This window comes from Neolamprologus brichardi, chromosome 15 (genome assembly GCF_056152115.1).
Source record: "Neolamprologus brichardi isolate AB-2024 chromosome 15, ASM5615211v1, whole genome shotgun sequence".
Lineage (NCBI taxonomy): Eukaryota > Metazoa > Chordata > Actinopteri > Cichliformes > Cichlidae > Neolamprologus > Neolamprologus brichardi.
Window position 1 is genome coordinate 4,943,385 of NC_142118.1, and position 13,447 is coordinate 4,956,831.

A 13,447-nucleotide genomic window follows, 5' to 3' on the forward strand; every position below is an offset into this window, starting at 1 on the left:
TGAGTCAGTTGGTGACGCCAGAATGGTTCTGGTGAGTATTTGAAAAACTTGATTTTCCCACACAACCAAGTCTAGGGTTTACAGAGAATGAGGCAAAAATAAAAAAAATCCAGCATTTGTTTTCTGAGTGAAAGGTCTTGTCGAGGTCTGAGGGGAATTAACAGTGTTTGAGCTGTTAGAAAGCTAACAGTAACTCAAATAACCACTTCTTGCCATCTGCATACAAGGAGAAGAGCATATCTGAATGCACAGCACGTTGAGCTTTGAAGCAGACGAGCAACAGCAGCAGAAGACCAAACCGAATGCAAGCTAAGAACAGGAAAGGCTCAACAAAATTAGGCCAAAGAAGCCTGGGCATTGATTGCGTGGTCCGTTTCTGCTGCAACATTTTGATGGCAACAACCGAATAATGCAGTTATGCAATTTACTTTGAGTGACAACTACAATGACGTCTGCACAGAACAAATCTGTTAATAGATTTGTCACATTACATATATTTTAAACCAAGCACTAACTCAGACTTGATGCTGCCTTGTGTAGTGGATTAAATGCTCAATGAAAATAAATGAATGTGAGTTTCATTTATATAGCGCCAAATTACAACAGTTATATTATAAGGTAAAGAGTACAGTAATACAGAGAAAACCCCAACAATCAGATGACCAACTATGTGTAAGCGCTTTGGCAAAAGTGGGAAGGAAAAACTCCCTAGCTGGTTTACAACTATTCTTTCAAGAATTTATCTCAAAAACTCTTGAAAGATTTTTTTTTTTTTTTTTTAATTTTTGTTTCAATGTTCCAGATTTCTTGGATTTCCAAGCATGACATTCCTGTGATTTGATGTTAAAGAGATCTAATGCTTTATTCAGGCTCGATTACAATATGGAAATACTAACTGGCACAGCACAGGGAGCACAAGGTGTATCTCTACTGATGTGGCTCCACTTCTGGATCTGGTTGTTAGTTTGAGAAGTTTATGGCTCCCAAACATTGTTTATGCACTCGGGGCCTTCGAGTGTTGCGTGTTTAGTCTTGGCACACATGCAGCAGACCTCAGGTTATCAGCACTGATGCGACAGGAATGAACAGAATGTCTCAGAGCTACCCTTTCGCCACGTGTATGTGCACTTATGTGTGGCTGTTATCAGGATGTGTCTACTTTAGCTGGTATATAAATGTCTTGTATTACTTTACACAACAGCTGCTCTCTTGCAGTTTGCTGATCACGGAAGAGGATTAGGGCCACTGGGGAAAAAAAAAGTGGGCACATCTTTTTTTCCCTTCTTTTCCTGAATTCTGAGTAAAAAGTCAGAATTCTGAGGTTAAAGTCAAAAATCTGAGAAAAAAGTCCGAATTCAGACTTTTTTCTCAGAATTCTGAGATTAGTCAGAATTCTGAGATTAAAGTCAGAATTCGGACTTTTTTTCTCAGAATTCTGAAAAAAAATAATTTTGATGAAAAAGTCTGAATTCTGAGAAAAAAAGTCCGAATTCTGACTTTAATCTCAGAATTCTGACTAATCTCAGAATTCTGAGAAAAAAGTCTGAATTCGGACTTTTTTCTCAGATTTTTTTCCCAGTGGCCCTAATCCTCTTCCGTAGCTGATCCTCCTACTTACAGTTAACGTTGATTTCCTGATTACACGCATGTCCGCGTGACCCACAAGTGCCGCGAGCTAGCCACATCACCCTTCTTGTTCTCCAATTCTGCAGGGCATGGAAAACAAGCAGGGAGCTGCCCTTACATTTATAAGGCGGGCTCAGAAGTGCTTTCACAGCCACTGTGATTTATGGGATACTTAGTCTGGTGCGTTCTGAAAAATAGCCTCTGTGGAGGCGATACCAAAGACGGAGGATGTGTTCCCTCTCACCACAAAACTGATGTTGGTCTTGTTGTGTATTTTTGCTCTTCAGAGAAAAATTACATTCAAATCTTAAATGAACAATGATAATGGTTTTGTTATTTTAAAAAGAAAGCAAATATAGTGTACTCACCAAGCCTAGCACAGGCCTACGATGCAAGTTCCAACTTCATATATTCATATATTTGTGGATACTTCAAGGCAGCTTTGCCTTCTTATTGACTTCTTATTATATGACTTCTTATTTGTCTCGTATACTAAGTCCTTTTGTAGCCCTTCAATTCATCCATTGTATGAACTGAAGTGTAATTTCCCTTCCTTCTAAAACACCTTTATTTTGACTGGCTGCCTCTTGCAAACAGAAGGTTTGAATGGCTTCCATGCCGACAGCCACAGCTCTATGGCTAAAATGACTGCATAAGGGCCGTCTGATCTCATTAACGTCAAAGATTTTGAGTATAGAAAAAAGTGAAGCCTGAGCTTTTGGCTCACATTACTTGCACATATGGTGAAAATGATAAAAAGTCATAAACGATCCTCTTTGATCAAATAAAGATTTTGTGTAATGACCACTTACTGCAATCTAAAAGGAAGGGCTGAACCAATATCTGGGGAGTCCCCTTTCCAAGTTCCCACCTAGGCTTCCAAATCAGATAGACAAGAGGTCAGACAAAGAGACGGACAGCTGCTGTTTCCTGTCTCTGGGAACCACGCTGATACTCCAGTCCCACTTCTATTCAGGGGAACGTGGGGTTTCCCTCAGCTGCAGCAGAGGGAGCAGGTGGGACAGCGCTGCTCTGTATGTGCAGATGTGGGCAAGTCTGTTTTTAGTTGATGTTCAGTAAAGGATCATTCATGTACGATCAAACTTCTGTGCCTGAGCATTCACCAAAGCTTTCACTTTACTCTTCAACTTGAAATGACGGCTTACTGCCGTCACTAAAGAAAATGAAAAAGAAACAAATGCACACCTTCCAGTTTCATCTGCATCACTCAGTGTTTATTCCTGCGACTGAAATCCAAACATTTGATTTCCCACAATTTTGTTTGCCAGTCTTGATATACAGGTGCATTGTGGGTAAATGCTACTGGTTCCCAAGCCGTCAGACAGAGCAGCACTGAGTGATTAATGTGACCCAAAAGGCCAAACAGATGTGACTCGGTTCCAGGACATGCAGGCATTAACAGTGTGTCGGGGCAGGGCTGAATAAGAACATAACCTACACCGTCATCTAAACACAGTGCAGCGCGAGTGCAGAGGCAGTGGATGTAACTCAATTTCTTCATTTTTCTTTTTTAATCCCAGAACTACACAAACATCCTCCTGTCAGTCTGGATATTTATTTACAAAACATTACAGTTACCACTTTTCATGGGAGAAAAATCACTGAAAGCATGTTTGACTGTGTATTTCCACAGGGTTTGAGGACTACAGAACAACACGATAAAACACCACACACACAGAAATCTTCTCAGTTACTCAGCCTGATTACACTTCATCAATATTGCGTACGTGTGGGCGAATACTTTGCATCACGCTGACCCACTAAACAGAAGCAGGAAGCGTGGCTTGTGACCAAAATAAATGACTTGCACAGCAGCATTTTCTGTAAGCCTGCTGACAAATCAATGACTAAGTTTACCTTGGTAGTGACTAGAAACTTTTCAGTGGATTGTGCGACTCACTTTAAGTGCAAAAACAGTACAGGAAAATAAAAAACAAAACAAAACAAAAAACAGGAGGTGTGGATCAGAGTGAGAGAAGAACATACAGATTTAGCATCTCGCTAAATGAGGCTTTAACAGAAGACGCAGCTTCGTGGAGCTCAGACATTATTCCAGATTTAATAGAGCGAGAGTTCCTGTGCAAAAATATTCAGAATGCTGAAAAATCCAAACATCTGCTCTTTTCTTTTGATACTCTTTCCAAAACTCTGCTCGCCTGATCAAACAGTCAAATAAAAACACATACAATAACTGTAAGGTTGATGACCTGACATTAAAAACACGTTGAGCTGTTTGTGTCGTTAAGAGTGAACTTCAAGTGTTGTGATGTTATGTTACAGATTACTGAAATGTTGGAATAATATATTCTACTTCTCTGTAGAGAAGGCTCTCTTCATCAGTGGAGGAGGGGTCTTTCCTGCTTCATACAAAGACTCGGGAGGAGGGGAGCTCAAGCAGCACCAGTCTGGGATTCGCCCCATCTGGTTGTAGTAGTCCCGTGACACAGACCTGCTGCCTAGGATGTCCTGAAGGGCTCCAAAGATGGCACCTGGTGAGGAGTTTACAAATGTTACAAGAGGAGCCACAAACTTTTTTTTTTTCTTCTTACTTAAAAGTAGAAAAATGCGGACAGTGTGTTTTATCAGAAGTGATGATTGTGATGGATTTTTTAATCCACAAGCCTTCACTTCAGCATGAATATTCAATTTAATTTCATATCTGACCTCCAAGCCACGCAGTGCAGTTGGGCTTTGCAGGGGGAGAATGAATACGGAAGCTCTTGCTGGCCAGCACGTTACTGTATTTGGGTTTCTCCACCAGGAGGCGAATCTCTGCCAGCAGGCGGTGCAGGAAGCCGGGCAGCATGGCGGTGCCTCCGATCACCACCAGGTTCTCAGAGAGCACTTTACGGGTGTCGATGGGGCACTAAAACAAACGCAAACAGATATTTTGAAGAAAAAAAAAAAAACTGGTGGAAAACATCTGTTCCGACTGCTGCCATGGGGAAAAGAGGCAGGAGGTGGGAGTCATCCCAGCATTACAGAAGGATTCTGGTAAAATGGGCTGACCCAGACTAAAACAACATGATACATAACAGGAACTGTGACGTTATTGCGAGTGGTCTCAGGGGAGCTGCAATACATCAAAACATTATGAGCAGTTCACTATCGTGTAACATCAGACGTAAACGTTTACATCATTACAGTAAAAGTGTGAAGCTGTGTGAAGTCGACTGTTTGGGTTTATGAGTTTAAATAGGCTGTTCTGGACTGACTGGATCCCCGTAGTGAAGAGCAACAATGCTTTTAGTTGCATTGAATGGTTGCAGCACAGCAGCCAAACAAAGTCAAACTGCACAGCCCGTTTAACTGCTGGATAATGTGCAGAGCGACGCTGCGGGGGTTGCTAACTTCCTCCAGCCAGAGATACTAAAGGTTCAGTAAAGGAGAGCAAGGAACAAACTAAAATCCACCACTCGGAAAGATCAATGAAGCAAAAACAAAAGAATTATGAAACATACATTATAGTACATAACACACTGAGCTGAAGCACACCAAAACGTGTGAACAAACGTTGTAGAATCGACGGGCGGGACTGTGTGCAATAGATTAGGCTGACAGAGATCACTCCCACCTTCACTATTCCCAATCTAACAGATGTTTTATCAAAATCTGGTCATGTTGGTCACGGGTGGTGCTAATACTCAGTTTAACTCAATTTTAAACTATATCAAATGAGATACTAGTAATAACAAGAGCATGTAGAGTGCAACTCCCCCAAACTTTGATGTCTGATAATGGGTGTATCACAACATACTTTTGAAACTTTTACAAAAGCTTGCTTTTTGTAACCACATGCTGATGTATGACCTCTGACTGACCTTGAGTAACAACCTAAAATGGTATTTTTTATGATTTTTACCCAAATGATTCAAAAAGCTGTAAACACTTTAGATTTCAAAATGCTCCATGCTGTTTGACCTTGCCCTAACACTGAAGGTCAAGGTCAAACTCTCAGCCAAACTAGGTACTCGTGTTCCCCAAGTAAGAAGGAGAGTGAGAATAGCATCATGCTATGATACAGAGCTGACAGTGATGGTACAGGGGTCTGGAACTAAATGGGATTTACTAACAAGCTCAGAATCAGTAAATGCCTGGACAAACTGCGATGCTCCTCGTATTTAGGAAAAATTAATTCAATCTGAGAGAGCTGACAGAACCTTCCTCTTATAAAAACAAGGCTAGCAGGGGCAAGCAAACACATTTTAAGTTGCCCTGTGTTTACAGTCGCTGCACTCCAGTCATGGCTCATAGAGCAGGATCTTTAAAAGTGTTGGCTCACTTTAATGTGTTTAATGCAAATGCATCCAAATCCAAAACATTAGATGTAATAAGGCAGCGTTGTGTAAGTAGTGACACCGGCAACCTCTGGAAAGCTTATCAACTCCTTTTTTTCCCTTTTGTTTTACAGGAGCAGCAAGTTTGAGTATTTTGCTTTGGTGGGAGTTTCCAGTGCTGATGGGTTTTACAAAACAAAAAATGCCACAGTTTCCACTTCAAGTCAATGTAACACTCATTATCGTTTTTAAAACACGTCTGCAGTCATCAAGTTGGAACCGCATTCGTTTCTGTTCTCCAGTAAGTGACAAACAGCTGCCACGGGTTGTTAGAGGACTGCACTAAACACACTTAAAGAAAACCTGTTCACGAATGGTAGACAAGGGAAAGTGAGACAGGACAAAACAAGCATCACATGACTTTCACTGTTCACTGGGGAAAAGATTTCAGTGCTGGACAAAGTGAGCACTTGTGCGCAAAGAGTATTTGGAGCTGTGTTTACACCTACAGGCCAGTGGTTCAGGGAATCAAGGAAGCCTTTTAGGTGAAAAGGGAAAGACCATCTCTGAACCGAGGAGGGTGCCTAGGGTACATTATTCAATATCTTACAATGCTGTGATTACAGTCACTCCCTAACTCTCTGTGAATGGCACTCTTGGAGATTGATCAGTGGTCATGACAATTTGCATATTGACAATCATGAAACTGAGCTCATTGATAGTGGTGCTGGTTTCACTCGTTATGCAAATATACTGTTTATAAAGTTGGAGAAACCTGCAGACAGCTGAGACTGAAGGAGTCACTCGGATGAGTGAAAAACTGCTTCCCCTAGAGGTGGAAATCACCAGACAGCTGACGATACAACATTAACACAATACTTCACTCGTGATAATATATTACCGCAATTTTTAACATTTCGCAATAAGCTGAGTAATTCAGTGACACCATCATCTTTTTCAACTGCAAATTATTTCCTCCAAGTTTAACTTCCCAGTATCTGTTTTATCCAATAAGATAATTTTAGCTCACTTAGGTTATGTCTTGCTGCATAATGCGACTGTAAAGCACACCAACACCGAGTAAAACCTGCCATAAATGTTGCCATAAGACAGAGTAGGTTTGCTATTCGTCTACAATTGAAAGGGGTCAAGTTGCACAGATTGCAATTATATGCAATCTGTTTCTGATAATACACCAATTACATCTGTTGCTGCCTACATATGCAGAAATCACATTTAACAGCAGTTCACTTTTAAAATATACATTTTTCCTTAGTAACCTTTGTGCTCTTCAGGAATAACAAAAATGCAACCAGCTGAAAGCCAGCTGAGTTGAGTTCCCTCGAGATGTGGTCACTGATAAAGACTGAGTGAGAACTGTAAAATAGACTTGTGATGTAAAGTGGTTGTGAAAAAATGTAGTAAAATCTGCATCAATCAGCCAATTTTCCTATTTCTCTTTTCCCGTTTGATTTATGATGATGAATCAGCACTTGGAGAAGCCGATGCTGCAGCAGAGGACAAGTGTGACTGCTGGCTCTGAAACGAATCCAGCCATGAAAAACTTCAGGAAAAGCCACCACTGCTGAAGCAGAGACTTTTTTGGTGTTTGGCACTACTATCATTACACAGTTTTGGGGCAATACAGTTTCAAAGTCAGTGGTAGTGGTAAACTGTCAAGTTTACGAAACCGTGTAGTCACCACAAGTTGCGGGGGGGAAAAAAATGTAGTAAAATCTGGAGGCAACCACCAATTTATTTATTTCTTTTTAAATGCAAGGGGTTTTTGTGTGTGACTGAGGACGTATGACGCCTTTTGTATGGCCTGCTTAAACAACGTGCTAACCTTATTTACAATCAACATTGTATGGATGTAATAATGATGCTAAAGATACAGAGGGCTGTTAAAAAATAAAAAGAAAGTTTATCCAGGTCATTTTACTTTAAGTCAGTTTACTAAAAGTGAGTGATAGATTGGCAACGGTTGCAATCACTCCATTGTAAGATGGTGAAAGATGGACCCTTAGGCCTCCTCCTCGATTCACAGATGGTCTTTCCCTTTTCACGTAAATGGCCTCCTTGACTCCACGCTCAAACCAGTGTTCCTCCCTGTCCAGATTGGATGTTTTTTAGTAGAGGCTACGTCCAGAAACAACTTCCAAAGATTACCTGGATGATTGATCATGCATCAAAACATGTGGAGTGAAAGCTTTTCTTAAAACGACTAGCCTAAGCTAGTATGATCTCTGCTGTTAGTGGTCCTCATGACCACAATTTATACCAAGGTATAAATAGTACTTTCAGTAAGTATCAGCACAGATAATATATTAACGATACACATTACTATGACTAAACAAGAAACTTGTCTTTACCTTAACCAGAGTATCGAGTATCAGAGTGGCCACACTCTTCTCCTCGTTGTCCTGTTCAAACAGAATCTCCATCACTGAGTCCCTGGAAAAAAAGGAGAAAATGGCTTTATGACACCAACTAAATGACAGTTAATAATAACAGCAAGCTGAGGGTGATCACACAGTCGTTTAAAATATAAGAACACGTGGAAATACCTGAAGCTGTATAACGTTACAGGAAAACAGAAGACTCTCTCTGTCTAACTCTTTCTTTAAGCAGACTATGACAGCATACCTGATGGATCCTTTGATATGCAGGATTTTCTCTCCATCAAGCGGGTAATCGACATCTGGAGGATGGGCGGGCCGCTATAAACACATTTAAAAGTGTTTCATTAAAAAGTGCAGCATTTGTCATTTACTCAGCACAAATGTTTGGGCAGTTGTGGTAAGCAGCATACAAAGAGCTGACTTACCTCTGCTGTGCCATCCAAGTTAAATTTGGCTTCTTGGATTTTGAGGCCTCTTTGCAGGTCACTGACAAAGCAAGTTCTCACTGCAGGAAACAAAACAGCACTGGCGGTCACATAACCAAACTAGCAGACAAGAATGTTTGTGACCAAGCATAAGGAGTTGAAGTATTTTCCTTTCACTCCTTCCATAACTGTGGTTTAAGTTCATGACTTACAATGAATTAAAAAGACATAAAGACCCAAATAAGCCTAAATGAAACATTTATTACATAGCTGACAACCCCATTTTGCAGCACAGTCTCAGTAAATTATGCTTTTGCATCATTATAAAAATAAGTGGATGGGTGTTTCGCCTATTCTTAATCCTTCATTGTCCCAGAAAAAAGCCACACAAAATGCAAAGGAATTTTTCACTTGCCAAAAAATTAAAAGACACACTTTCGTGTATCAACAAAAAGGCTGTAGCCTCCACATCCTGGAAACACAGACAGGTCTCAAACTGTTCTCAGAGTAAAAACAAGGACTGCTGTTGATTAGAAAATGTAGGTCAACCTCGCTGCAAGAATATTCCAGGGGATGAAGGATGGACAGACACATTTGTTTGTGTATAGACTGTCCGTGGTGCTCAAGGATGGCATAAATAAGGAATGTCAGTCAAACCTACCCTTGATGTCTTCCACTGTTTCTTCTGGGATAGTCCCTGGTTAAGAGATTAAAAATGGAATATAAGAAATGAACATTCAGTTTCTTGAATTTACTTATGCATCAATCAGCCAATTTTCCTATTTCTCTTTCCCGTTTGATTTATGATGCTGAATCAGCACTTGGAGAAGCCGATACTGCAGCAGAGGACAAGTGTGACTGCTGGGTCTGAAACGAATCCAGCTATGAAAAACTTCAGGAAGAGCCACCACTGCTGAAGCAGAGACTTTTTTGGTGTTTGGTGCACTACTATCATTACACAGTTTTGGGGCAATACAGTTTCAAAGTCAGTGGTAGGGAGTTAATTACAGAGATCTTAGTGGCTTTGTGCTCACTGCAGAGATGTTTTATTACCCATCTAGGCAGACACCCTGTTGTCTTTTTAAATTATATATATATATATATATATATATGCACATCTTTTCTCATTCTGCTGCAGCTGTAGATCTCACAGCTCAACTCAATATACTCAGTCTGGTTGCCTCCATCAAGAAAAAGTGTGGAGAGAATCTCTAAAATAGACTGTATGCATAATGCATAATTCACAAACTGAAAAAGCGATTCACTCAAATGTCACACAGAAACAAGTTCTTCCTATGAATAGTAAATGCTACATAATGGGTCACAGCCATTATATTCTTCTATTCTTGGCACTGTAAAAACCAATCAGCAGTCCATAACAGAGTTATGCCTTCACAAGTGTCCCCATTTAAAAGAAGAGGACAGACGGTGCGTGCTGACTTTCAGTATTTACCAATGGCGGCTTGTACGCTCTGCCCTGTGGTTGTGTCTGTGTCCACGGTGCACTGTTCCACGAGAAAGCTGTCTAACTCCCTACAATAAACAAACACATGCATTTTATGCAACGAAACAAGAGATTGAAATGATTCAATTCAACAGTCAAAGATTTTCAATCATTATGCAGGAAAGAGAGACTCAGATGGATTATTTTCTCAGTTAAAATCATACAAATCACTACACTGATACTGTTAGAACCTTTAGTACTTACTTATGGATGGCTTTTCCTCCCAGAGGCAAAGCTTCCCAGGCTGGCAAAATAGGAGTACACTCACAAACCTGATTTCCAGAGTTAAGATCAGCATCATAAATGTCCTAGACCTGAAGCTAACAGTACAATAATGCCTGCCAAATAGTAAATATGTGTAAGATGCATTATTAAAACATATAGCATGTATATAGCAGACCATATTGTTCACTGTTCTAGAGACCACACTCATGATGGGAAAAGGATACGGGCAGCACCAGCGTCTCTGTGTAACCACAGTCCATCACGAGTGCAGAGTTGATGCCTAAAGTCATGATGGCCATGAGGTGACTGGGAGCAAATAGCACAGATGGCACCTAGAAAATGAAATCATTCATGGAGTAAAACTTTAGAAATTCCTCTACCAACTAAAATTTCCTTGTTAACATAATCATTTTGTTTATCAGTTATTAGATTGTTCTAGTTTATTATAAAGTTTAGGTGGAAATTATGTAAAATTCATAAACAGGTTGTTAAAGTGTTGAACATGATATGTAGATTAGGCTACTATCTATTACCCATCTGACAATGCAATTGCCACTGATAACAGTCATTTATGAGTCAGGCATCTAATTACTCTGACTATTATTTCCTATTATCCATTACATAGAGCATACTCAATGATGCCATGACTTTCATACACAACCTTGAGCATGAACTACAAAAAAACAAACAAACAAAAAAAAAAAACTTAAATATGAGGCACCAATAGGCAAAATAATTTGTCTGCATCAAGTAACAGTAGTTATCATAATAAATGCATTAGTTACCTCTTCTAAATCAGGTCAAATTAATTAAATATAAGGAGGGATTTAAACAAGAGCTAATTTTAAGTGGATTACACTGTGATCATCAAGTGTGGTTTTAGCTCAGCTGCAGGAGGAGAGACGAAGCGCAGCAGTTCAAGGAACTAGGGCAGGTAGAATGACGGGGACACCTGCTGTTCTCTGCTAATCAACTTTTGTGCACTCGTGTGCCAAGAACTTGATGACACACATCAAGACCTCAAAGCTTATGCTTCCATGACAGCTGTGCACCAAACTGAGAAAAGAAATCTTTCCTGACTTGTTGTTTAGAGTTGATGGTGCTCTGTCGTGTTGGGTCTTTGTTTTTCTTTATTAACTGGTCTGATCCCAGCACGTGTCTCTGCTTTCGTACCTCAAACTGTTTGAAGAAAACCTTTGTGAGTGTCTCCCTGAAGTGGGATGGGCAGAGGATGGACTCGATGATGACCACTCTTCTGTCGCGAGGGTTCACCAGAAGGTGCCTAATGAGGCAAATGGGAAAACAAACTCTGATGTGATGTAGTCGCATGAAAAAAATAACTACAATAACTTAGTCATTTATTGGAGAAGAATCTCACCTGAAGTACAGTATGTGGATAAACTCTTTGAGGATGACATAAAGCTCTTCTGTATTGATGTTGTACTGAACCACTTTGACTGCCTGAATATGAGAAATCAAATACCAAATATTTTTGTTTATTCCATTTCCACAAATCATTCTACATAATTCCACTAAGCAGAACACGGCAGACTCTCACTTGCTGCTGTCCCGGTTTGCGGATCTCGCTCGGAATTATGAACCTGGGCCCCGTTTCCCCTGCAAAGCCACATCTGTGAGAAAAGGAAGCTGTCAGCTGGCATAATAGGAGATGCTGAAAATATCAATATTTATATAATAATCATTACCAGTAACTGTTTTAAATACTATAATTTTAGGTCCCTCAAACTTTATGAAAACCAAAAACGTATTTCTAAAGACACAGTCATTTAATAAAAAGAGCAAAGGCACCACAGTTTAGTTGTAAATAAAACAACAGTGCATATTTGTGTTGGATGTTCTGTGGCAGTAACTGCAAACAAAGACGACAGTATTTAAAAATAATAATAACAGTCCTCTTGATCTTCACATGACTTAATGTCTGTTTGCCTTCCAGCAAAATACAACAAAAATGACACTGAAATGCTTTCAGTAAATAAAGATTCATTTGCTCACTATAAATACCCGTTAATATACAACACATGTGAGGACTGGCGGTAAAGTTACAGACGCAACGTTTAGATTGTTTAGACATATGCAGAGGAGGGATGGTGGACAAAGGATGTTGATAATGGAGCTGCCAGGGAAGATGTAGTGAAGGAGGACACGCAGAGAGTTGGTGTGACAGCGCTAGGCAGTCCTAGAAATAGGCTATGAGAGACGGCAGGTGATCTGCTGTGGCGAGCTCTAAAACAAGCAGCCGAAAGAAGAAGGTTTAAGGTCTAATGAGAGAGCTTTTAAATTATTAAATTAGCATCGATAGCACTTGGCATTAACTTAAAAAAATGCTAGCTGAATGCTGACAGTTACTTAACCTAGCCTAGCATTGGCTACGTGGCTAACAAGCTAGCCCCCATCAGCATTCACTACTAAAACTGTAGTAGGTTTTTTGGGGTCAAATGTAACGATGTGTTAGACTTTAAGTCTTCAGTTCCCTAAAATACACCTATAGTTGAGAGGCGGGCGAGTTATTATAGAAAACAAAGATGCATAGCATATTTTGCTAGCTGAGTGGCTCTATTAGCAGGGCGGGCTAACGGTTGATACTCACTTTGTGTATGCTGCTCCTAAGTCAATAACAATCGCAGTCTTCTCTCCTCCGCTTCCGAGCCCATCAAATAATGGCATTTTAAAAGCTGCGTCGGCTTTGGACGAAAACTGTACGTATAATTAGCGCCAGCAGCCTCAGATTAGCATCCCACTACAGGTCTGTTGTCTTCCTGTTGGACTGGGCGGGGCCTTCAGAAAGTAGTGACATCACGCGAGGAGGGTGCCTGATCAAAATGCGCTTAACTCAGTATAATTTAAGAATAACGCCAAAATAATGTTTTGCTTGCAGAGCAGTTATTGAAACCAGTGTTAAAATTGATGTACATTCGATTTTAAGAGAATTAAACACGTTTTTTTTAA

The 13,447-nt window shown here is 40.2% G+C and overlaps 1 protein-coding gene across 1 annotated transcript; it reads right to left on the bottom strand.

Annotated features, from left to right (window-relative positions):
* Positions 1 to 2,839: 2,839 nt before the first annotated feature.
* On the bottom strand, positions 2,840 to 13,274 carry actr10 (actin related protein 10). Its single transcript, XM_006793031.3, has 13 exons — positions 13,089 to 13,274; positions 12,039 to 12,111; positions 11,859 to 11,941; positions 11,654 to 11,762; positions 10,705 to 10,812; positions 10,460 to 10,527; positions 10,205 to 10,284; positions 9,413 to 9,448; positions 8,752 to 8,831; positions 8,571 to 8,644; positions 8,297 to 8,378; positions 4,312 to 4,513; positions 2,840 to 4,136 (listed from the first exon to the last, which is right to left on the bottom strand). Exons 1-13 carry the CDS (start codon positions 13,163 to 13,165, stop codon positions 3,955 to 3,957), a joined length of 1,254 nt encoding a protein of 417 aa, XP_006793094.1. The 5' UTR covers positions 13,166 to 13,274; the 3' UTR covers positions 2,840 to 3,954.
* Positions 13,275 to 13,447: the final 173 nt, after the last annotated feature.

Bases quoted from the DNA above. Each gene is read 5' to 3' on its own strand.
- actr10 (XM_006793031.3), bottom strand. From the start codon at position 13,165: ATGCCATTATTTGATGGGCTCGGAAGCGGAGGAGAGAAGACTGCGATT. The intron at 11,942-12,038 runs GTGAGAGTCTGC...TCTCATATTCAG, and splicing joins GCAAACCGGGACAGCAGCAA to GCAGTCAAAGTGGTTCAGTA. The intron at 8,645-8,751 runs GTAAGTCAGCTC...ATGTGTTTATAG, and splicing joins ACTTGGATGGCACAGCAGAG to CGGCCCGCCCATCCTCCAGA.